The following is a 25,147-nucleotide window of genomic DNA, read 5'->3' as shown; positions in this document are numbered from 1 at the left end:
TGAAAAAATTATATTTGTATTTAATTTATGAAATTAAGCATGAAAATCTTATATAATGTTAATAGATTAATTAATTAAAAATTAATCAATTAAGAATCAATAATAATTTTAATTATAAATAGTTGAAAATGGAGTAATTTATACTTAAAATTAACCAATTAATATATTCATTGAACATCATATTAATTTAATACTTGATCTTTTTAAAATTAATTAAGTTCAACAGTAGTAGTTTCAATTTCAATTAATAACATAAGAAATTATATTTTAATAAACAATATATTCTACAACGTGAAAAAAAATAAAAATATGATTTATCAATAAAGAATACTAATTTTTTTTTCTAAATATGATATATTAATAATGAATGAAATAACATAAATTAATCATAATAAATATTAACTAATTTAAAATAATCAATAATTATTATTGTTCCTAATAAAGGATTAAATTAAAATTAATCTCGACAAATAATTGTTTAATTATTACAAAACAATAAAATAATCCATTATTATTGTAAAATGAATTTTTTAACTTATTAAATTTAACTAATCCTAGTTCATTGATTAAATATATTAAAAATATTATTAGTTAATTACTTATTTATTTATGTAATGTACATTTAATAAATTTTTTGTTATAAAAATAAATTAATTAAATATTTCAATTGATCACTATTCATTTATTAAAATAAATATTTATATTAGTTTTGTTAAATTTAATATTAATTCGTTAATTTATTTCTAAATAAAATTATATATAAATAAAAAACATATAAGGGGAGAAAAAATGAAAATTTAAGGAAGAGAATAAAAATTTTTGTTTTGTAAAAATGAGAATACTTGGAAATAGTTTATTTTGGGTTCGAAAACAAACGTGAAATTTGATTGTATAAACAATTTACATGAAAAAAAAAAAAAAAAAAACGCCTTCAACCAAGAAAAGAGCCAATCAAAATCTAAAGAATCGTGTGAGTTTTTTTTTTTTTTTTTTTAAATTATTATTATATATATTATTTATTATTTCATATGTAATTGTGTCGTGGAGGCCGAACCAAACCGACTCTGCGTCACCGTGACGATCACATAATCGATAGATCGGTTGAAAATGAGTCTCTTACCCAAAACGACGTATCGAACTCTGAATGGAAGTTCTATTCATAATTCATTGGCTTCCCCTGCAGTTTACCCCAATGTATTTTCTCTCTAATTTTACTTAAATTTCATCACTCAACACGAAGAATTTGGGCTTCTTCTTCATCATGGTCGCGCACCTATAATCTGAGTCTTTGCTTCCCAGGGTCAGTTTTTCCTCTCTCACATTCTGTTCTAAACTTCTCTTGTTTTTATATCTAGCTAATAGGACTTTATACTCCAGTCAGCTGATTCTCTCTTGAATTATATAGTTGTTTCCCAGGTTCAGGTTTTATTTTATCTTCTTTCCTCGCATTTTAGTTTAAATTTGTAGGATTTCTTGTTCTGGTGAAGTTTTGTTGAATTCTGTCATATGCAACACCTCTTTCTCTATATATGTATGCATACTTTTCTTATGTATTTATGAATATATACGTATGCTTATTGGGTTTTGTCTGTGTGTAATGTATTAAGCAGTGGCTTTATATTCCTTTTCATTTGGATACTCATTTGAGTTCATTTTCATTTGTTGTCTGCTTACTACTACCACTATAGTTTGCCTTTTCCATCTAAATTACATTTTAATCGTTTTAGCTTGCTTTATTTTTGTTAAACTAGTTATAGAATGGGTAGAAGGAAGCAGAGGCAACCTCATCGCTCTGGTGGAATAAGATTTGAAGATCGGGGGGATCCCAAGACACAGATTGATATTAATGGGGCTGTGGAATCGTCAGACATCAAAGTTGCTGAGGTTAACGAGCCCATTTTTGTTGAAGTTGATCGAACTGGATGGAATTCCAATGAGCACCATGATATTTCTGAAGTTTTTCTAATGGATGTAAGGTTAGAACACCCTTTTGTCGATTTTCGCTTGGATAAAAGTTTTTGTGAGAACTCGAGATACTCATTAAGGTTTCGGTTGTGCAATGTAAATGGATCGCTTCTTGATCGTATTAAGTTTGGGCATTGGCCAGTTTTATCTTCAAATGATATATTATTGGAACTCATTGAGAGAGACATGGAGGAAGATATGAAAGCTTGCTCGGTGGTGTTATCAGGTAATTTTGATGGACCTGATGAGGCCATTTCTGGCCTTGTTCATCTTGCAAATTTGAAGTTTGCGACATTGAGGCCAGTTGAGGGTGTTTCCGTTTCCCAAAATACAGGATCTCTCAGGTTGAGGGTGGAAATACTATCGAGTGCTTTTGCCGCTTGTGAGTCAATATTTGATAATGGCAGGCAGTTGTGGAAAAAGAGTATGATGAATACCATTGCTTGGTTGCGCCCTGAAGTAGTATTATCTGAGGTCAAGTATGGAGTTGTTAAATCCACTAATATGGACACTAGTTTGCATCATGGGACAGGGGATGACACGTCCAACTCTAGGAAACATGTAAATTTTGATACTGTTGCCTTTTATGATGCCATTAAGCCATCCAAGTGAGTATAATCAGTGCTCATTTACTCGTCTATCTAGTTTTTAATTTACAGAACGTCTTTGTTTTTTTGCCTTTCCCATTTTGGTAGTACTAATGATATAAGTTCAATGTAGAGATGAACCCATGCTTGATGAAGACATACCCAATTTGCTTCCGAAACTAAGACAATATCAGCGTCGTGCAGCCTACTGGATGGTACAGCGGGAGAAAGGATTTTCTGGAAATTTAGGTGTGGGGGAAAATGTCCAACTTATTTCTCCCCTGTGTATGGCCCTGAAATGTGTTGACACTTGTTCAAGAGTGTTCTACAATCCTTTCAGGTATCATCATCTTTACTTTTGAGCGTGGCTTTGTTGCATGAATCAAGTTGAAAAATATGTGCTTTTCGATGGAGTTAGGAAATCCTACGTCTCCTCTTGTATGCTTACTTTTGTTTATCTCCAGTGGAAATCTTACTTTGAATGCAGAGCAAACTTTGCCGCATGTTTATGGGGGCATTCTAGCTGGTAATTGCCACTAATTAAAAATCATTACATTTTCCCAAACTAGGCATTTCAGTTAATATGAGCACTTAACTCTCATGCAATTAGCTATTCCTAGGGTCTTTATTTTGTCTGAATGATTCAATGTTTGCAGATGAGATGGGTCTAGGAAAAACAATTGAACTACTGGCATGCATACTTTCTCATCAAATGTCAGTGTTTGAAGGTGGAAAAGGTTTTCATGATGAATTGCAACAGCCTGTTGAAGATCAGAGAACCGAATTTAAAAGATTGAAAAGGGAGCGTGTTGAGTGTCTGTGTGGAGCTGTTAGTGAAAATCACAGATACAAAGGGTTATGGGTGCAATGTGATATTTGTGATGCATGGCAACATGCTGACTGCGTTGGTTATTCACCTAAAGGAAGAATTCTCAAACCCATTGACACCGAGGGTGGGAACTGTAGAAAGGAAAAGAGAAATAATAGGAATACATTGAATGTAATTGTGAGAGCTGAGGAACATGTTTGTACGCCTTGCTTAGAGCTGATGCAGGCTACCGATTCCCCAATGGCTACAGGTGCAACTCTAATTGTCTGTCCTGCTCCCATATTATTCCAGTGGCAAGCTGAGATTTTACGGTATAATCTCATTTGACCATCTTTCTACTTTACCATCTCTATTAACTTAGAAATGTTGCGACTACATCAGGTTTGGTAAGTGGCTGCCTAATATACATTTTTTCTTCCAGTTAGACATTGGATTACTTAATAAATAATGGTAAAGGAAATAAAAGGTGGTGTGGTGGATCTGCTTATTCTCCTAAGATCAGCAGCCAAGTATTACAAAAATACTTTTGCTGTCTAATATCATGCAGCATCCGCATAATGAGATGCTTTTCATCTGAGCATGATGGTTCATATAATCTCTAGCTTAGGACATCATATATCATCCACGTATATTAGGCATTAACTAATTAGAGAGAAATATGTGTGGTTTTCTTTTCTCTGAGCCAATTTATGATGACAAATTGCCAATCAGTAGTTCTGGTATGGATAGGGAGATTTTTATTGGGAAGAAATCAGAATGAGGTTATTTGTCTAGACCGTTCAGTTGGTGAGCTTCTAAACATGGCTATTTTGTGGTTGAATTGGAAATTGGAATTGGTTTAGTGCTGAAAATGTAGGTTTTATGATGAGCTGAGTTAAAAAGTGTAGTTTCATTGACGTTACTCCCTTTCAATTTCAATTTCCCTGCAGATTATGGCTGCACCTGTTTTTGTTTTCACATGCACGCATATTTCTTTGATCAGATGTTTTTGTGAAAAGACTATTTTGTCACTAGTTCACTTAAAAGTTTTTTCATTTCAAATGGTAGTGCAAGCTGACTTTTCAATTGTTATTTATTATCCCAGTCATACTCATCCAGGTTCAATAAAACTACTTGTCTACGAAGGAGTGAGGGATACTTCTCTTTTAAGCACATTGTCTGTGCAGATTAATGATCTCATCAATTCTGATATAGTCTTAACATCCTATGATGTGCTTAAAGAAGACCTATCGCATGATTCTGATCGGCACGAAGGTGATCGTCGCTTCATGAGATTCCAGAAGAGGTTTGTTCTTACCTTCCTGAGAAATGTTCCTTAAATTAATTTAATCGCTTCTTTCTTACTTCATAACTAGTCAGTGCAATATTTTAGATTAAGGTCGTACTATATTGTTTTAACCAATTTGCTTCTAGATATAATATCTTTTGTATCCATCCACATGAATCTTTATGCTCTCAATGTCTGTGTTTACTGCATGCGAGCAACTTGACTGCAGAGCTGTAGTGGTATGCTTGTGTTTCTACTTTCAAGTAATTTTAAATTTCTAACCAGATCAGTCACTGCTTCTAAATAGCAAATTTTTTGTTTGGCAGCCTGTTTCGGTAACTCTTGAATATGACCACGATACATCCGTTATTATGCTATTTGATTTATTGTCAGTCATGAGGAGTTGGGGAAAATGTTTTAAGGAAATATTTACATGTTTTCTTCAATGCAGTTCTCTTTTGAAACTGAAAATTTTGATAATATATGTGGACTGTTCATTTTAGGTACCCTGTTATCCCTACTCCTCTCACTAGGATCTTTTGGTGGAGGATTTGTTTGGATGAGGGACAAATGGTAGAGAGCAATGCTACTGCTGCTACTGAAATGGCTTCACGACTTTATGCTAGTCACCGGTGGTGCATCACAGGGACTCCCATACAAAGGAAACTTGAAGATTTATATGGACTATTGCGATTTGTCAAAGCAAGTCCATTTAATGTTCATAGATGGTGGGTTGAAGTTATAAGAGATCCATATGAGGTACGTGGCTTTCAAAGATTTGTTCAATCATAGTTAGGGAGAAAGGGAAACGAAAGAGAGAGACAAACTGCCAGATAAAACCTTTGTCAGCCTTTGTTATCATAACAACTCAGCCATTCTTACTATTTTTTGTACGTTCTCATTTCTTACATCTTCTGTAGGTATTCTCCTGGGATTGCTTCATAGCTGTCCTTGACCCACGTTATTTTTTACTTTTGACATTTCTGGTTTCTTTTTTCTTTTACCAACACCTTTTGCAGAGGAGGGATCCTGGTGCTATGGAATTCACACACAAATTCTTTAAGCAAATCATGTGGCGTTCTTTGAAAATACATGTTACAGATGAATTGCAGCTACCTCCCCAGGAGGAACAAGTCACTTGGCTAACGTTTTCACCAATTGAAGAGCATTTTTACCAGAGGCAGCATGAAACTTGTGTGAGTTATGCCCGTGAAGTTATTCAAGGTTTGAAAGATGATTTTGTCAAAAAGAAAGTCCCAGGTTGATGACTTACATTCAAGAATCATATTTCTCTGTTCATCAGTATGATCGACATCATAAGGGAGAAGGTTGCTGTTAATATAACTTACATTGTTGTACTGCCAACTTTTTTCAGATTGCATCTCTTCTGATATTCCATCTGATCTTCTTATCAACCATGCGGATGCTGGAAAACTGCTGAGCACACTTTTGAAGCTTCGCCAAGCTTGCTGTCACCCACAAGTAGGAAGTTCGGGACTGCGGTCATTGCAACAATCCCCAATGACAATGGAGGAAATATTGATGGTATTCCTCAAGTGAAGATATGTAAGTTTTCATGAAATCTGGTGTAAGACTCTAGTCTAAATGGTTTTATTTTCAGGTCCTTGTTAGTAAGACCAAGATAGAAGGAGAGGAAGCTCTGAGGAGATCAGTTGTTGCTTTAAATGCACTTGCTGGAATAGCTATTATTGAGAAGAAATTTTCTGAAGCCTTCTCGCTATATAAAGAAGCTCTAGAATTGGCAGAGGAGAACAATGAAGATTTTCGCTTAGATCCTCTATTGAGCATTCACATCCATCACAATCTTGCTGAGATACTTCCATTAGCTGTGGACCAGTCACAATCTCGTTTAAAAGATCAATTTTGTCCAAGGACTAGCGAAGTGAAGGCAGCCAGGATGGATGACTCTGAAAAGTATGATAATCATGTTCATGTCATGAAGAAACAAAAAGTTAGTGAGACCCTGTATGCTCCTTGTAGTGAAGATAATACAGGGAAGATGATAGACCGTCCTCTTGAGCTGACAAGAAAAGATACAAACACCAAAAAGGAAGAAAATTGTGAGCCTCATCTGTCAAGTAGTTACTTCGATGATATCTCTATAAGAAAAGCATGTGAGGCTATGAGGCAGAAATATCTAGCTGTCTTTTCCTCAAAGCTCTCTGTTGCCCAGCAAGAGTTCACAAAGTCCTATATGCAGGTATGTTTCTACGTCCTGCTGCTGAATGTGTATCATCATTCACTATATAACTTGTGTAAGATCCTTTTGACAATATGGATTGATGGTAGGATCACCATTATGTTCTGCTATTTAGTTGCTTATTGACCCCTTTTATTCTCGCTTAAGATGTCGTTTATTTCTTTCTGATGGACAGTTTGGGTGCAAATTTCATTTACCACTAACTTATGTGCCTTATTTGTTCCACACAATATGAAGGTTGGAAGTGAACTCAAAGACAGGGGAAATCTTAACCACGTTTGGTGGTTGGAAGCAGTTCACCATGCTGAACAGAATAAGGACTTCTCTCACGAGTTGATAAGAAAGGTTGAAGAGGCTGTATCTGGAAACCTTAACAACTCAAAATCTAGAGTTGGATCGCGGTAAATGGCGTCAAAATCTCTTCATTATATCATTACTTTTCCCCCGCAGTCCCAACAATTCACACTTTATAGCATGTATATTGCATGAATACTAATGGATTTTGAGCTCGTTAACAGTTTCCGCAGCATTAATGCTTTGAAGTATCATGTCCAGAGTGGTTTGGACCTTTTGGAAGCTTCTAGGAAAGTTGTGCTTGATCGACTTTTAGAAATTGATCAGACCATGGAAAATCCAAAAGAAGAAGATATTGAACGTGTTAGGTACTGTCGAAATTGTCAAGCAGACAGTAACGGACCACCTTGTGTTCTTTGTGAACTAGATGATCTATTTCAGGTTCTTCCTGATTGATTCAATTACCTTGATGCTTCCTCTTTGACTTTCATTACGAATATAGGCTCTCTTCTGTTTCTAGGAATATGAGGCTAGGCTTTTCCGCCTTAATAAAGTACAAGGAGGAATGGTTACTTCTGTTGAAGAGGCCGTTGAAGCTCAAAAGAAAAAGTCAGCACTCAATCGTTTCTATTGGAGTCTATTGCAGCAAAATAAAAACTCAAGTTCATCTAGAGTTGGGTATGAAGAACCTAACAAAAGAGATGTTGGAGAAAAAGTTATGGTTAGTTTTTCTTCTTTCCTTACTTTTGTCTTAGGAGTGCCTCAGATTGTTCACATCGGGCCTTATAGTATGATAATTTAGAGTGTCTTGATTGTGAGCAGTTTTGATTGCTTGATACTTTTTCGTTTTAATATAATTTAATAGTGGTTTCCCTTCCTTTTCAAAACACTAGACCATAACACGTGGAATTAATAGTTTTATTTTAGTACATTAAAAAAGGTTTAAAAAAGATTCTAATTAATGAAATAGTTTTTTTATATTGTTTGACTTGTATAGTAGTAACTATTTGAAGAGAAATATAAAATAAAAATTATTGAAATTTTAAATAGAAAATGACTTAATTGCCCGTTTAACCATATGCCATGTTAGATTGTGATGTTTTATATTTATGGTTTAACACACCCATACATAAAAGGATATACCACTTCATTGTGTAACCACTTCTCGAATAATTGTAATGGGACAAAGGATGTGATTGTTTGTTCAAGCTTATTACCACTATTAGATCGTGATTTTCATCTGTATGGTCTAGATCACAGCCGAATAGTTGTAACAGGGTGAATGACGTGACTGTTTGTTCAAACATATGTTCATCGTTAGATTGTGATGTTTCATATTTATGATCTAGATCAAATCCATTACAAAAGAATCCACCATTTCACATATAACAACCTCGACCCGAAGAGATATAAGAAGGTCAAAATAGGAATTACCAAAGATGTAAGGGAAAAATGTAGATGTAAAGATTCTCTCACAACTCCTTTTATATATGTATTTTTTTTTTTTTATTTTTTTTTTTAAAAAAGGATTCTCTTGTTTAACGTCATGTTATCTTACAACAAGCCTTATTACAAAATTTGACTTGGCTCTTCTGATTTTTAGGTGTCTAAGCATCCTTCTGAATTGGAGGTTGTTCTTGGTGTTATCAAGAACTTCTGTAAGACACAACTAGGAAAAGAAAGTATAGCAGCAGCCAACAAGCAGCTGCACCTTCTGGAGGTATTATTTGCCCATATCTATTTTATGAGAAAAATACCCTTTAAATGTCCTCGTATATTGATGACTGATTCCTTGACACCATTTTTCAAGTTATTGGAGAAAATAATTTGCGTTATCAATTAATCTCGAGACCTATTTAATTTGTAAGACTAGGTATCGTGATAGAAAAGTGATCTATATGTCTATAATTTAGACAACACCAAATAAATTTTCAAATCTTATATGTGCAATATAATTTATTATACCTTGAGATGAAAACTTGCTGGATTTTTAACTGAATTTACTGTTCCATTTGTTTAGTACATGCGAAAGGAGTATGGACATGCAAGGTCCTTAGCCATTGCGCAAGCTCAAGTTTTGAATGCTCATGATGAAATTAAGATGGCAACCACGAGATTGTGCTTAAGGGATGATGATGACAGCTCAGCTTATGCTATCAGTGAGCATGAGCTACCTGCAGCTAGTGTCCAGTATTCTAGCGACAAGTTCATGTCCTTGGCTATGTTAGCGCGTGTAAAAGGAAAACTTCGTTATTTGAAGGTTAAAAAGTTTCCAGATTTGTTAGAATAGTTATGAGTGTACCCTGCTTAGCCCTCTCATACAGTTCTTCCCCCTCCTCTTTTCATTATCTTTCCACTGGTATTATGTATGCCATTTTACATTGTTACTCACAATTTCTATTATTTCCAGGGTTTGGTGCAATCTAAACAGAACATACCATTAGATAGTTCCAGTAATCTAGCATTAACTCAACAACCAGCTACCATGTCAACATCTATGGAACAAAAAAGTGAGAACACATCGAAAGCTGATGAGGAATCATGCCCTGTTTGCCAAGAAAAACTAAGCAATCAAAAGATGGTTTTTCAATGTGGACACATTACATGCTGTAAATGTGAGTCTCCTGCACTTAATAGAAGATAATCTTCTTTTTCCTAATTGTTTTAAAGCATCAGACCATAGAAGATAATCTATCGATGTTTTAGTTCGTGATATAATGGCATCTTTGCAGTGTCAAGTTCTGTACGATTTTCATGTTTTCCTGCACTGGATAAAAGTGTGATTCCAGCTGATTCGACCCTTACACTTTGAGAGTTCGAGATGACTCCTGAGAGAGTAGTAGTTATATGAGAAGCACTCTAAAACTGGTTTTAATTTTGTGTATTAGTCTCCAGATCAATTTTGACTTTGTAACCAAACACTATGGAAGTTTTAAAAGGTACTTAAAGAACTCTTTAAAGTCTCAAAATTCATACCAGACTCACCGTTCTTGTGCCAGGAAAATCCCTTTAGAAAGGAAGGATGAAATCTTATTTTATATATTCATCTGTGAACCTTGTTCCCTTCTGAGTCCTACTTCCTAAACCTGTCAACGATGGTTTCATACATTTTTAAATGTTTATTACATTATGTATTGTAAATTCTAATGGCATTTGTTTCCCGCAGGTTTGTTTGCAATGACTGAAAAGACGCTGCATGGTAGTAAAATTCAAACTAAATGGGTGATGTGCCCCACCTGCCGCCAACACACAGATTTTGGGAATATTGCTTATGCAGATGATAGTAAAAATGAAACACTTGATCCTTCAACTTTGCACGAAACTTCTAGGGAGCATGAATTGTCCATTACAGTTCAAGGTTCCTATGGAACGAAGGTCTGCAGTCCTGCCTAACACCGATAGTATGCGTGATGCCTATTCTGGTGCATGTTATTGAGTCAATTTGGGTCCTTGTTTTTTTTATTTGCATTGCTTGCATGTTTCCCTCGGATGTTCCCCATCCTTACTCGGCTCTTTTTGTTCATTGCATAAACTCGTTCACTGAGATGCTCCATTTTTTTTGCGTCACTTCTTGAGTTAAGGTCTTAAATTGACGCTTTAGATGTGACTAGTTGGACTTGGAGCTTCCTCGCAAAATTTCTGGTTCAGCGTGCCTGATTTTTCATTCTTGTAGTGGTTGTAAACAAGGGGCGAAGGGGCTCCTGCCTAGCTTATTTCCAAGTTCATGGTGGTGTGGGGAAGAAAAATGGGAAACATGAGGGTAAGGGAGCTCTAACACGTTTCCTAGATAATAGTTTAGTACAGATGGCTAGTGGAATATATGTTTATTTGAGGACATTATCTCCGATGCATGCCTCATGATCATCAGTTTTACGGGTTAAATTTAGTTGTATCATAATTGTTGTCCTTCAAACAAAAAGCATAGAGAGAATTTTTCATCAGTTTAGTTTTTGTATCATTGGTCTAATTGTTTTGCTGTTATAAGTAATATTTACTATCTAAAACCTTCGGTAGGTTGAAGCGGTTGTAAGACGAATCTTGTGGATCAAGTATACAGATTCGAAAGCGAAAGTTCTAGTTTTCTCTAGTTGGAATGATGTTCTTGATGTTTTACAATATGCCTTTGCTGCCAACAGCATTACCTTTATCAGGATGAAAGGAGGCAGGTAAGATGATAATTTGAAGAACTCAAATTCCAGACTAGAGCAGTATAGCTTTCTTTCCAAATCTCCACTCCCTTGTCATTTTCTTTGGATTGTGGAGCTCCATAGACTACTTTCTACTCTTCCACATTATACAGTAAGAACAATATTGATGATTGGCTTTGCAAATGCAGACAATCTCATACAGCTATTAGTGAATTTAGAGGACAGAAGATCAATGCAAAAGAAAATCAAAAGAAACGGCCATCGGGAAAGGTGCCAGAATTAAGATCTGCGCAGGTTCTATTGCTCTTGATTCAGCATGGAGCTAATGGCCTAAACCTTCTCGAAGCTCAACATGTTGTCCTTGTGGAACCACTGCTCAATCCAGCTGCAGAAGCGCAAGCAATTAGCAGGGTACACCGAATTGGACAGAAAAATAAAACGTTCGTGCACCGATTCATAGTATGTACAACTTCCTCTTTGTACACTCATGTAGACCTCACACCAAACCATAGATTTAACACACAACAAACACTAGCATGTATAATGTTATGCATATAGCAATAATCCATCAGATTTAACACTTGTCTAAAAAACTAAACTACTACAATTTGGACAAATTAACAGTTAATTTTTTCTTCTCATTTTGGGTTTATTGTAGGTTAAAGACACCGTGGAAGAGAGCATATACAAGCTAAACAGAAGCAGAGAGAGCTCTTCCTTCATCACTGGAAATACAAAGAATCAAGATCAGCCCCTTTTGACGCTTAAAGAAGTCGAGTCTCTGTTTGCATCCAAAGCATCACCATTAAGGGAAAATGATGAGAAGGGAAGTGAAACGCTAAGGCATTTGGCTCCTTCTATGGCTGCTACTATAGCAGCTGAGAGGAGACTCAAAGTGCATACCACATAGTGATGATGGTTTATTCTTAGATGATTATAAATTATTTAGTTTCAGAAGATTTGTTTCTATTGAGGAAAGTGAATAAAGCAGTTTATTGGCCTACATTGTGTTAAAATCACTTATCATGTTTGTTTAATCATGTTTTATCATGTTTTATCAACATTTTGGAGCAACGAAATGACTTAAATCTATTTCAAAATCAAATCTCATACATGATCTTATATCAAACCAACAATTATGTTGAATGTTGAGTTAAAGAGATCCTAGTTGGTAAGTATGAAACTCAGAAAAATACCAAACGAAATAACAAATAAAGCAAGTTTATACACTGAATTTCTCAATAAATGGGCATTTAGAAATCCTATAGTTGAGAACCTCCTCTACGTTCTAAATGTAACAATGTGGAACGCGATTACAGACCTGCAGCAACCAGTGTCAGGGCAAAATGACACTAACTGCTCAGTAGATTGTTCCAAACAAGTAACATTTTCAGCATCTCAAAAGAGACTCAACAGAACTTCCAATGGTTATTGCAGTTTACACAAGTTACAAAGGTGGTCATAGGTTCATCTGCACTCCTCGTCTGTAATTGATAGTAGGTTGTTTTACGCTGACCACATCGACCACACTTGAATTGATCGGTAGTAGCTTTTGGTGCTCCTCCACGTTCGCAATCGAATAAAGCTTTTTGCGCAATCTCTTCATTTTCACGTTTTCTCTGATCGCTTGCCATATCGGCTGTGCTCATATTGATCATCCTTTCTGGTTTTATAAGTCCAAGAAGAACTTTTCTTCGAAAGTCTGGGTTCTTTGGATCCTTGAGGTTAAACATTATAGATCTGTACTTAGCCTTCTGTGCACCAGTAGAACCTCCCCAGTTTTCGAACATCACAGATTCTACAGAAACAGCAACACGGATGGGATCACTTGCATTTACTTCATCCATAACATCTTCATCAGCCTCACCAGGAACTTTGGAAAAAGCCTCAAAGAGAAGTTCTCTTATTTTGTCTCGAGCAGCATCTTTTGATTTAATCATGGAAGTAAGTTTTGGAGGTGCAGCAGTTCCACCTGATGGTTTCTTGTCTATTGATATTCTCCTCTCTTCTTTAACTGTCCCTTCAACCTTGACCGCTGAATCAGTTTTCTCAACCTTGACAGAGTTTCTTTCTGAGACTGCGCTTTCCAATCTGGAATATTTTACAGAGCCTGTGGCACCATTCTTATCAAATTGCTCAACCTTGGAGACTCTCTCAACCTTCATGGAAGATGATTTCTGAAATTTCTCCACCTTAACAGACTCTGCGCTTGGAGAACCAATTTTAGGTGAATCTTTACAGTTGCCATTTCCATTTTTCTTATTCTTGTTAGTCTCCTTGATGACTATTTCCTTCCACATCTCAACCAGGTCAGAAGCATATTCCTGTATTTTCTTCTTGGGGTGTTTAGTGAGGTGCCGAAGTCGCTTCCCAACCTATAGAAAACAAGATATATAAGCAATCAATACAGGCAAAGTGACCTCAATTACAAAGATGCAACGGAAGATCAATGACGTGTTTGGACTACCTTCTTAAGTGTTTAAATAAGTGTGTCTCAGTGAAAAAAGAAAAAGTGTTTATAAACACTTGGAAAGTCAATCCAAATGAGCTCTATATAACAAGGAAAATCGTGTCATTATTCTCTCCCCAAAATTGAGAAGGGTCACAAGTGAGATGACTTTGTTATGTGAATGTGAACAACATAAATAACAGATGAAATAGAGTGAACTCAACACCTTATGAAACCAATTTGTAAGCGAGCAGACAATGGATTTAGGATTTAATAAACTAGTCGCTATTTATATTCTCACCATCCATCCAACATCAACAAAAGAAATGAATTTCAAGTCTAATGAGAAGAAAACCTGAGTGGAAACAAGGATTTGATAAGTAACAGGAAATTTCTTGAGCTGCCTTAGGGCATCTAGGCAACGACTTTCTTCGGCTCCCCCATCATTTGATGGTGCTGCAGCGGCGTCTGCAGCCTTCTTCGCCGCTTGAAACAATTCCACCAGCTCATTCTCCATCGAATCACCGCCAATTAGGAATTTTTATATTATCTATCAACCACATTCGAAGAAAAGAACGATCAGATCCCAACAACCACAACAACAAAAAAAAAAACGGAAAGACACAAATAAACGCATAAAAATAAATAATAAAAAAATAAAAAAGGTATTGCAATCAAAATCGAATCGACTTCTTTTCTCAATGAACAAGCAAAAGAAAAGCAACGAATCAAAAGACACCCAACTATCAATTCGAATGAGTATCACTTACAGAGATCTGAATCGCCGACAGGAAAGAAAACCCTTGCGATACCACACTAAAGCAGGGAAAACGGAAACTGGAAACAGCAAAGGGGAAATCAATCAGAATCGGCTCCGGAAAAACCCCTTTTCGGCAGAGGGACGGCGGCTGAAAGAGTAGAGAAATTGAAACGAGGCCTTAGAGATGAGGTATAAGGGTAGAGGGAGGAAGAGGAGAGTTTGATCCGACGGCCAGAGACGAAACACGTGTTGTAGAGGATAATGGTGAGATCCTAGAGCGATAGAACAGGTCAAAACGCTTGATTTTACCTATTTACCCACAGATAGCGAGAGAATGGAAGGGCGTCTTGGGTATTTCATCTTGTCCTTCACCTTTACGCTTTCCGTAATTGAATTGTATTTATTTCTTTCTGTAACGACGTCGTTTTCTCACATTTAACCCAAGACGCCCTCTTTTCCTTTTCCTTTTCCTTTTGGGAAAATAAATAAAAGGATTTCGAAGTAATCTATATGCTTTTTCTTTTAGGAAATAATCTATATCTAAATCTAAATCTAAATCTAAATCTAAAAGGCAAATAAACTTTTGATTCGCCTCTTTCCTTTTAACTAATTAATTAATATAAATACAAATTAATTCTTATTTAAAATATTTATTATGCAATAAAAGGGGGAAAAGACCCAAACGGATTGCACAAAAACTTCAATCATTGGAAATTAAGGTTTAAATATATGCGTATTGCTTAATAATTAATGTAAATCATACGTGAGAATGTGATAGGAATATGTTCAAAAACAAGAATCATAAACTGTATTACAAAAAAGGAAAAAAAAAAAAAACAAGATTGTTTAATGTCCAAGTGATCTTTAACTCGTAAGTATAAGCATCGCAAAATATCTCTGCATTTTAATATAGATCATCAAAGCATATTCTTAACAAATAAGTCATCAAATTTTATTATTTCACTTCTCATATAAGTTAAAAATTAAATTTATTTGTCTCATAAGCTATATAATCTACGTCTCAATCTTATTCAAGAGTACAAGTAGAGTCATTTTTCTGTTAGAAAAAATAAATCAGAACACGTTCATTTTTCTGTTGAAATTCAATCAAATTTCAAATATGGTATTATAATGTCAAACGGTGAGTAGAAACTTACTAAAAGAAAGGTTATGTAAAAGAATAATAATTTTCTTAAGAAAACCTTTTCTAAGAACAAAACAATGTTAAGGTTCAAATCTTCCACATTGATTACGTATATAAAAAAATCCCAAACCTAGGTGCAACTAAGGAGAATAGCAAATTAACCGTGCACATCGAAGGAAAACATCATGGAAAATCAAGTAGGGGTGAAGAAAACATATCAAACCAAGCTTTTGGTCCTATTCGATAATAATTTTATTTTTCTAATTTTGAAATTTATGCTTGTAATTTTCTTGTTTTTCAATTATGGTTTTCTCTTTGTTAAAAAAACCTTAAACACATAGTCAAATTCTAAAAACAAAAATAAATTTTTGAAGATTTCTTTTTTTTAGTTTTTGAAAACATGAGTAGAGAGTGGACAACAAAATATAGAAACTTATAGGTGCGAATAGTATAGTATGTATAAGCTTAATTTTAAAAATCAAAACAACAAAAACTTAAAATGGTTATCAAACATACCTTTAAAATTTAAGGATAAAATTTCAAACGTTAGAGAAAATAGAGGAGCTCAATTTAATCAAAACAGAGTCTATTACAAACATGTTATTCCAATGAACTCTGCAGTTTACCCATTTGCGGCAATCAACTGATACTTATTAACAAAAACTGGGGTGAGTCTTCACAAATAACAATTCATTCCTCTTGTGGTTTCTCGAAGAACGTTTTCTTGATCCAGTCAAATGGCTGAAGACAGTTCAAAAAAGAAAAAGGAATGGTTAGATACGTTTAAACATCATATTGATGCACTACGGAGGAGACTCAAAAAGAGAGAAGATTGTATACAGTTGAATTTCTACAAATATATAATAGTTAGGACTAAAATCTCAAACACAACACAAAAGGCAACCATTTAGTTAATCAAGAAAATAACATATAGTACAAAAATAATCGGAACAAACTGTTTAGGCAAGAAATGAATATTTGAAAACTCAAACAATTTAGGTTGGTTTGCAGCCTTGCGAAATAATCGGGGGGAAATGTACATAATTAAATCTTTTTCTACTACACGGCAGTGCTTCCAGTTTATACAGGTTAACCAACTTTTATTGAATAAGAAAAGTCATCAGAAAAAGATCAACAGTACTGAAAATTAAGCATAGCGAGTGATCAGGCATATAGACTCTACTTACAATCTTATTACACATTATACAGTTTGTACGATCAAATCTATATCCCTTTATTTGCAATAAAATACAGAAAACTTTACAAAATAAGAATTAACAAAATCCCAACCAAGATAGGATGTAGTATCCCTATCAAATGTAATGGAGCCCATCTGGAATCCAAAAATTTGTTGTAGATGGCCAAAAAGACAACAATTTTTCTCAAGCAATAATCTGAAGAAACACACAGCAAAAAACACGAGCCCATTATGGTTTCGTTGGGAAGGGCAGAAAAAACAGCAGTGAACCTAATCGGTAGAAGAGGAGAGGCAATGATGTAGTTGCCGTTGGTTAAGGAAGGGCCAAGGGGAGTTGGGGGACGTTTACTAAGCATATAGAAAGAGAACATGAGGAGCAGAGAAAGAGGACTAGAGCTAATAGAACCCCATACCATCAATCAAACTTGTTAAATAAAATTACAAGGAATCTATCAGCTTTCCCATTAGAGCACTCCAATTTTGAGGATTCCTTGAGGGAAGTGCACAGAACATATGATCGGTTTGATAGAAGGGAGATCAATTTTGAATTTGATAATAGAAGAATTGCAGTGTGGTCATAACTCAAAGGATTGGCATGTACTAGAAAGAAACATCGAACATTGTGAAAGGAGGTCTCTGCATAAAACGTTGCATAAAGAGGACATTTTTTAAGCAGAACAATACTTCATTGCAAAATGAATGCCAGATCCTAGGAGTTCAAGACATCAGTCGTGAGCTTTGAAGGAAAGCCTCTCACCTTGCTCAGTGGACTGATGGACAGAACCTTGGGTAGAAAGTACAAACAACAAAATTTTTGACATTATCCCTCTGTTTGAGAGTATTGATGGAAGTTAGGATAAGGATTTTGATTCACACCATCGATGGAAATTTTGCAGCCGGTACAGGTAGAAAGTTCACTAATGGTTAAAAACCAACAAAACAGGCAGACTATAGTGATAAAATTGTGAAACTTGAAAAATACTATAGAAACAGCAGGGATAGAGGATCAAAACTTTTGCTCAGGTAGGGTTTTGGGTCTTGGTGAGTGGCTAAAAGCTCCATAATGAAAAACTAAACTTGGATTGGAATTGGAAGTAAACCAAACTTTTACAATGTGGAACCAGAGTGTGATCATAAAGACAGCAGGACGTGGAGCCATAGATAATGAACTACTAAAATTTTTAGAAACCCCTGTGAGATTCAATGTTTAACATGGTGCTCTATATAAATAGAGATAACCTAACTTGAAGGAGATCTATTCTAAAGGTTGTACAATTGTGTCCTTAAGTTCTAAACATATATAAAGTGTAAAACAGTTAGTGCACGCCGTCTCTTAATATTTCTACAATTCTACCAGTTATCATGCAGAAATGGGGAAGAGGATCATTTTGTGCTCAATCACCGACCAAAAAGAAGAAAATAGTAAAAGAAAACAGAAAATAAATCTCTCTGCTCCTCATCAACGTATGTCCATAGACACCATAATCCATAGGAATACATTTCTTTCAGATCTCAACTGCGTAATCCCAAATTAACGATGGAGAAAAAAAAAATCCAAAGATGAAGTGTGAAAATAGAAATCCAAGTACGCCAAGGTAAATCGTCCAAGACTAGAAACAGAAATCATTAACGCGGCCATAGGTAAGAAAGCAGAATCAATAATCAACTTTCAAGAAGATCGATGCATCTATGCATCATTTAATCTAACATAGAAAGTCAAAACATTCACTGTATAAATCTCCGAAGACGAGAAATAACAGTATAGATCGATGGATTTGGAAATGGAGAAAACCTGAACGAGCCACAGAGCAGTTGTGGCGGCGGCGACACCCCAGCCGGCGGCGGCTTGGATGTCCGTAGATTGGAAACGGCGTCCTGGGCTCAAGAACTTGAACAAAGTCGATTCACCTGCCATTATTTTCTCTCAATTCCTCTTTCAATTCCAATTACAAACCTAATACTAAAACTAGGAAGTTTTTATACGATGGATTCGGTTCCAGCCACCATATCAACCGGGAATAATTTTCAACCGTCTGATTCTTTTGATGAGGTGGACCGCACCTTTTCCTAATCAGAACGCGCCACTTGTTATCGGGATTATTCTTTTATCAGTTCTATTGTCTTTTCCCCCACTGTGTCATTTGGTAAAATTGTCATTTATCCTTTTAATTAACTACATATAAATATACATACACACGTAAAATAAGGAATAATATTTCTTTCATCTAATGTTCTGGCTCTAGTTTCTTTACGATCCGTAGGTTTTAAAATGTTAGTTTTGATTTTCGTTTCAATTTAGTTTCAAAATATTATAATTTTTCTTTAAGATTTGAGGATTAAATTTTGGTCTATGGATTTCAAGATTTTACATTTTTAACCTCAATTTTTCATTAAATACTCATTTCAATCATTAACGTCAATTTCTATTAATTAATTAAAAATAATTAGGAAATAAAATTTAAAATTTAATTTTAAAAGTGGTAAAATAGTGAAACTTAATTATTTATAATTCTTTTAACGTTTTTTAATTTATTAATATAAATTAACTCTAAAGACGGAAAGTGAATATTTAGTGAAAAATCGAGGTTAATAGTGTAAATCTTGAAATATAAGAACCAAATTGAAGCAAAACTCAAATGTCAAAGATAAAATTGAAACCTAGAGACTAAATTGAAATCAAGCTCAAAACTTAAGGATAAAATGTATAACATTTTGAAACCTAAGAGACTAAATAGAAATTAGATCAAAAATCTAAGAACCAAAAAAGTATTTCTCTTTCTTTAGGACAATAACTAATAAGAGGATATTTGGCTCACCAGCATGAGTTGTACCAACTCAATATTTGGCCCACCAACTTTAGAGTTGGTATATTTTACCAATCCATTCAACCTCTCTTTTATTCCTGTTTTCAGTGGCTCCACCCATCGACTACTATCGATGACTATTACTGCCACACTCCGAGAACAATCAACTGCGGGCTCTAACAACCACCTCCGATGACAACTCCAGCGACCGATTCTAGGCTCCAACAACCACTCCGTGTAGGAATCGAAATCCTCAGCGGAAGTATGTGAACACTTGTGCTTTCAAAATTCGTTTTGAAAATCGAGGAAAAAAAACAAAGAAAACATACAAAACAGAATAAACATAAATTAATAAGCATGTTGTACATGGAAGAAAACATGCCCTTGGAGACAGTCTTCAATGCTTTCCTGTCGAACAAACTCCCATACCATGAACTCTTCATACAGTGAAAATCTCTCTCGAACTTCTCTGCACGAACTTCAACGGGACACCAACACGAGGTCTTCCTTTCTTCTTCTGTCTCTAACATCACAAAATTCTTCTGTGAATTAGACGTGTGGAAAAGAAAATAACTCCTATGAATCTTACGTTAACTCCCTTGCTAGCTACAACAGAGTTAACTTTTATATTTAATTTAATTAAATATTATTCAATTCAATTCAATTAAATTAATAGTGATTAACCCAATTAATTAACATCAATTAATTAAATATCATATATTTAATTTATGTCTTAATTTTATTTTTACCCTTTGTGAGCTAGCAATGGGACCTTATAGACCTACAAATTAAAAGCTCCAATGATACGAGATTAATTAATTGAAATCTTTAATTAAATTAATCAAATGCATTGACTTTAAGTCATTCAACTAAAGACCCACAGTTATACTCTCCATATTATAGATATATTTCTATGTCCATGGATATAACCAATAAACAGTAAGTTAACCCTTCACGAATCGCTTGTAATTACAACTGGGTCAAATTAATGTTTTATTCCTGTAATTATATCTAACTTCTTAAGTCTCATGGACCCTCTAATGAACAACCTATTATGGTTCTACCATAAACAAAACCCTCTCAGGTCAGTGAGAGGGAGGGGTCTCATTGTCCAAAACCTGGAATCAACACTTAAGAAAGCAATTCATCTACTTACCCTAAAGATAGGAATGAGTGAATTTTATCTTGTGTAGCTATGTTTCCAGCTCTCGACACGGAAAAATCTCCAAAATGGCAAACTTAGTGAGTCTGTGAATCTGCCCACTCTCACCCATACAGATCAAGAACTTCCCTCATAGACAGAAGTTCATAACTCACTCAAGATTAAGGTCGAGTCACCTATGGTCATCCTATAAAATGTTATTCTCTTCAATCAACGGTATTATAAAGAGAGATTAATCATTTCGTGGTCGGGTCTTATACAAACTCTTTGTATAGGATACCTCATCCGCATGTCTCCGCATGAATGATTAGGATCAAATCGTTTGTAACACTTTACAACTATTGTAACAATTGCAAAGTGGGTTGTATCTATAGTGTCATCAAGATAAGGCAGCCAATCTTATCTACATACTACAAACCATTTAAGTTATTACTTAAACATGATCCACTCGTATGTCAACCACATACATGTTTAAGTTACATAAAATAACCTTGGATCTTTCTGTAATGGATTATTGCATATAAAAAATAATCAACCATGATTCCAAATAACATATTACTACGAGGCTTTAAGGTATACATCCCAACACTTTGAAGACAACTCTAATGACTCAAATCCGATGACCACATTTGCATTATCAACTCCGGTGATCAATTTCATGTTCCGATAACTAACTCTGACAACAAACTCCAGTGACCAACTCTGAGAACCACTTTTATAAGCTCTGACAACTACCTTCGGCTACAAACTCTAACAAAAATCACATTCGATGATCAACTTCAAGTGAGCAACTCCGACGACCAACTCCGACGACTAACTCCGAGCTTTGATAATCACCTTCAATGATAAACTTTGGCAATCAACTCTAATACTACATTCATGTGACCAACTTCGAGCTTCAAAAACCACCTCTAACTACGAACTCTAGCGAAAATCATCTCTGGTGTTCAACTTCGATGACACCTTCAACGACCTACTCTGGGCTCCGAAACTACCTGCAACGACAAACTTTAATAACTAACTTTAGGCTCCGACAACTACCTCTGACTATAAACTCCAACAAAAATCATCATCGATAATCAACTTCAACAATTACTTTCGATTATTATAGTATTTTATCTACGTAGAAATTTGTAAAATATATTTTTATTTAATTGAATTCGCATATCAAATGAGTATTAAGAATATTCGGAAAAGCATTGTAGTAGTTAAAAAGTATGTAACACATAGCAAACAAAACCATAAAATGGAGATTTTTTTTCTAACATTTTCTAGCAAAAATTAATGAAAAATGGAGATTTATTCTCTAATAGTCCTCCAAATTTGGAGGAATTGAAAGGGAAATTGTTGAAAGAATGTGGTAGTATTCCATTGGCTCCTAAAATGATGGGGGGGATTCAATTAAAAAAGAAAAATCATGACAGAGTAAAGATACAGAGCAATAACAACAACAAGAAGAAGAACATGATGATGATGAAATTCATGAAGAAAAATTAGAATCAAAAGTTTTGATTTCTCTTTAGTTTTTCATTTTATGTAGCCATATTTCTACGAGAAATATAGTGGATTAATTATTATTCATTACCCAAAAAAGAAAGAAAGAAAGAAAGAAAGAACAACTTTACAAATTAAAAGGAAAAAAAATTGCAATCCATATTTTATTCAAACAAAAATAGGTAGAATTATTGAATAAAAAGTTTCAAAACAGAAATAGTGATCATAAAAGCATATTATTTAGAGTTCAAAAAGCTGTACCAGATACCCAGACATATAAACTCAACTTTGCACCCCAAACACAGACATAAGAACTCAGACCAAATAACTTTGTACCTCAAACACAGATATATGAACTCTACAGATATATGAACTTTATATACATATGAACTGCAAACATCATATATTTCAACTCAACACCCCAAACAGTCCTTAAGACAAATCCAAACGACTAGAAAAGAGAAACACAAGGCATAACTAATGTAAACTACTCAAGCTAAGAAATAAAATGTAATGAAGATTCCCAATCCTCCAAGACTTTCTGCATAGTGAGCCATAACATTCTGATTTTGACGAAGATGGGAGAAGCTGACAGCTTTCAGCTCACCAACTCGATTCTTTGCCTCCACTATGAAGAAGAGGACTTCAAAGAAATCAACAATAACATCATTCAACAAATTAACAACCTCAAAGCAATCATATTCAACTACCACATTCGAGATATAGATTGAAGAAATCCTTCTAAGCTAGAACAAATCGTCATTATTTCAAGAAGTTTTTCCTTCTTGCATCGGGAGATGAACTTCAACTCAGCCATATGAGCACATCCCAAGTGGTCTTGAAGCACCCAACTCAAACCACCTGAGTTTTTAATAGGGCTCAGGAGCTTACCAATCGACTTGTGGCGAGATTTGGAAAGAAATGGTAGACTCATTGCCTTTACTATTAGCTCCCTTCCCACCATATTTAGACTATGTAATGTGGTTATTAATCGAGTCACAAATAGCCTTAACATCAATCTGTTGTCTTTGAAACACTGCTTTATTCCTAGCCTCCCAAATCTTCCACACCATGATCACGATCTTATTGAGGTCGACAGTCGTAACATGATAAAAAATCCAATGTCAATAGTCTGGTAGCTCAAATGGACTCTGTCATCCCAAAGAACATCAAAATTAGTTTAAAGAAACCTAAGCAAAATCTCCCTAAGGACTAGGCACTTCCAAATAAGATGAGACGCAATTTCTACATGTTCCTTACAAAACACGCACGAAAATCAGAATGGACACCTTGATTTGAAAGATTGTATTTAGTAGGGAAGATATCAGTGATTATTCTCCAATAGTAGATCTTAGCCTTAGAAGGGGCTTTAATCTTCCATAGAAGTTGCCTCGTGTACTTGAAAGCCACCCATCAAATGAGCTAATTGTTAAGGAATTGAATTCCTCGTGGAAGCGTGTGAATGTTGTGCATTTGGAAATCAATTTGAAAATTGTAAAATACAGGAAGAATAAATAGAGTATTACAATTTAATAAGCATGCTGCTGATTTGAGAAGAAATTATGAGAAATTTACCCTTGAAGACTCCTCTTCGCGATGTTTCCTCTCCAAGTCTGGAACAACTTTAAACTTGATCTCCCTCAAACAAAATTTCCACGAACAACACTAACCACAAATATAGACACCACCAAAAAGATTTCCTTAGTATTCTTCGGTAAGGAACAATGGATTGTGGTTTTTTTTTTTTCTTTTTTTTTTTTTTAGAGGAAAGGGAATATAAAGAGGAAATTTTAAGGGGATCTTGAGAGCACCATATGTTTTCTTCTTTATAACCTTTTTACAGAAAAAAAAACTCTCAACCTGATAGAGTTGACATTCAACATGGGAAGAGATTTGGATCTTAAAAACACTCTAATTACATTAACTTTAATGAATTAGTAAGCATGTTCAAGGAAAAAGCAGAATAGAATTTGTAGAATACAACCTTTGATGAATCCTCCAATTGATGCAATCTACCTGTGAATTCTTTTCTACAACTTGTTGTGACCACCCACAAGGAACTTCTCTACTATTCTCAGGCTTTGGATTGGATTGTGAGATCCAAATTGAGAGAGATTTGAGTGAAAATTGAGAGTTTGAGTGAAGGAAAATTTTCTAGAAATTTCACATTTGAAATTCAGATTGCATAAAAAAAATCATTCAAATTAACTTGTACTTAAGTAACTTGAACATGCAAAATGACTTAATTGTGGTATTGATACTTAAAATTCCACTCAATTAGTGGATTGGGTGTTTGAGATAGTGGGAAAATCCAAAATTTTCCACTAATCTCATTTATTTTAATCTTAAACGAAATTTCAAATTATTTTCATAAAATGAAATTCAATTTTATTTGATTTATTTATAATTAAGTTAATTTAATCGAATTAAATTATATATTTTGAGTTTCATAAATTCAAAATAAATAAATAAATTATTAATTAATTAAATTATTAAAACACCTAATTCAAACATGAATCCTAATTCATATTATTAATATTTAAATCTAATTTAAATATTTTCAACTCTCTAAAATCCGTTTAGTTTGTTGATTAAACTTTATTATATCGAATATAATAATCCAAACCCTAAATCAAATTTGAACATTTCAAATCCTCTCAACACGCTATTCTAAAGTTTTGATCCTTTTACGAGCTAGTAAAGAGACCTAATGGACCTATAGATCATGAGCTCCAACGATTTGAGATTAATTAGCTAAACTATTTAAACCGAATTAATCAATATTTGTTAACTACCAAGACACTCCACATAGCTCAGTAGTTGCA

General features: G+C 34.5%; 2 protein-coding genes across 14 annotated transcripts; one reads left to right on the top strand and one right to left on the bottom strand.

Moving 5' to 3' along the window:
* The first annotated feature begins 1,073 nt into the window (after window positions 1-1,073).
* LOC120075517 (E3 ubiquitin-protein ligase SHPRH) lies at window positions 1,074-12,314 on the top strand. Of its 13 annotated transcripts, XM_039028981.1 has the most exons (22): window positions 1,080-1,300; window positions 1,752-1,971; window positions 2,092-2,191; window positions 2,300-2,573; window positions 2,686-2,892; window positions 3,017-3,078; window positions 3,209-3,692; window positions 4,466-4,666; window positions 5,152-5,407; window positions 5,668-5,908; window positions 6,024-6,193; window positions 6,270-6,869; window positions 7,107-7,270; window positions 7,388-7,604; window positions 7,684-7,884; window positions 8,767-8,883; window positions 9,184-9,423; window positions 9,574-9,778; window positions 10,330-10,538; window positions 11,178-11,329; window positions 11,500-11,770; window positions 11,970-12,314. In XM_039028981.1, the coding sequence occupies exons 2-22, from the start codon at window positions 1,759-1,761 to the stop codon at window positions 12,219-12,221; spliced, it is 4,836 nt and encodes a 1,611-aa protein (XP_038884909.1). In that variant the 5' UTR covers window positions 1,080-1,300; window positions 1,752-1,758; the 3' UTR covers window positions 12,222-12,314. The 13 variants fall into 13 exon arrangements, 12 of the variants coding, with proteins under 12 accessions (XP_038884914.1, XP_038884905.1, XP_038884904.1 ...); XM_039028980.1 differs by having other exon boundaries at window positions 2,092-2,573; XM_039028979.1 differs by having other exon boundaries at window positions 1,752-2,191.
* A 169-nt stretch (window positions 12,315-12,483) lies between these two features.
* LOC120075518 (transcription elongation factor TFIIS) lies at window positions 12,484-15,055 on the bottom strand. Its single transcript, XM_039028989.1, has 3 exons — window positions 14,531-15,055; window positions 14,116-14,310; window positions 12,484-13,686 (listed from the first exon to the last, which is right to left on the bottom strand). The coding sequence occupies exons 2-3, from the start codon at window positions 14,275-14,277 to the stop codon at window positions 12,721-12,723; spliced, it is 1,128 nt and encodes a 375-aa protein (XP_038884917.1). The 5' UTR covers window positions 14,278-14,310; window positions 14,531-15,055; the 3' UTR covers window positions 12,484-12,720.
* Between the last annotated feature and the right edge of the window lie 10,092 nt (window positions 15,056-25,147).

The sequence above is a fragment of the Benincasa hispida genome, chromosome 4, assembly GCF_009727055.1.
Source record: "Benincasa hispida cultivar B227 chromosome 4, ASM972705v1, whole genome shotgun sequence".
Classification (NCBI taxonomy): Eukaryota; Viridiplantae; Streptophyta; class Magnoliopsida; order Cucurbitales; family Cucurbitaceae; genus Benincasa; species Benincasa hispida.
Note: the sequence above shows the minus strand (reverse complement) of the source record. Positions and strands in the feature narration are given on the sequence as shown.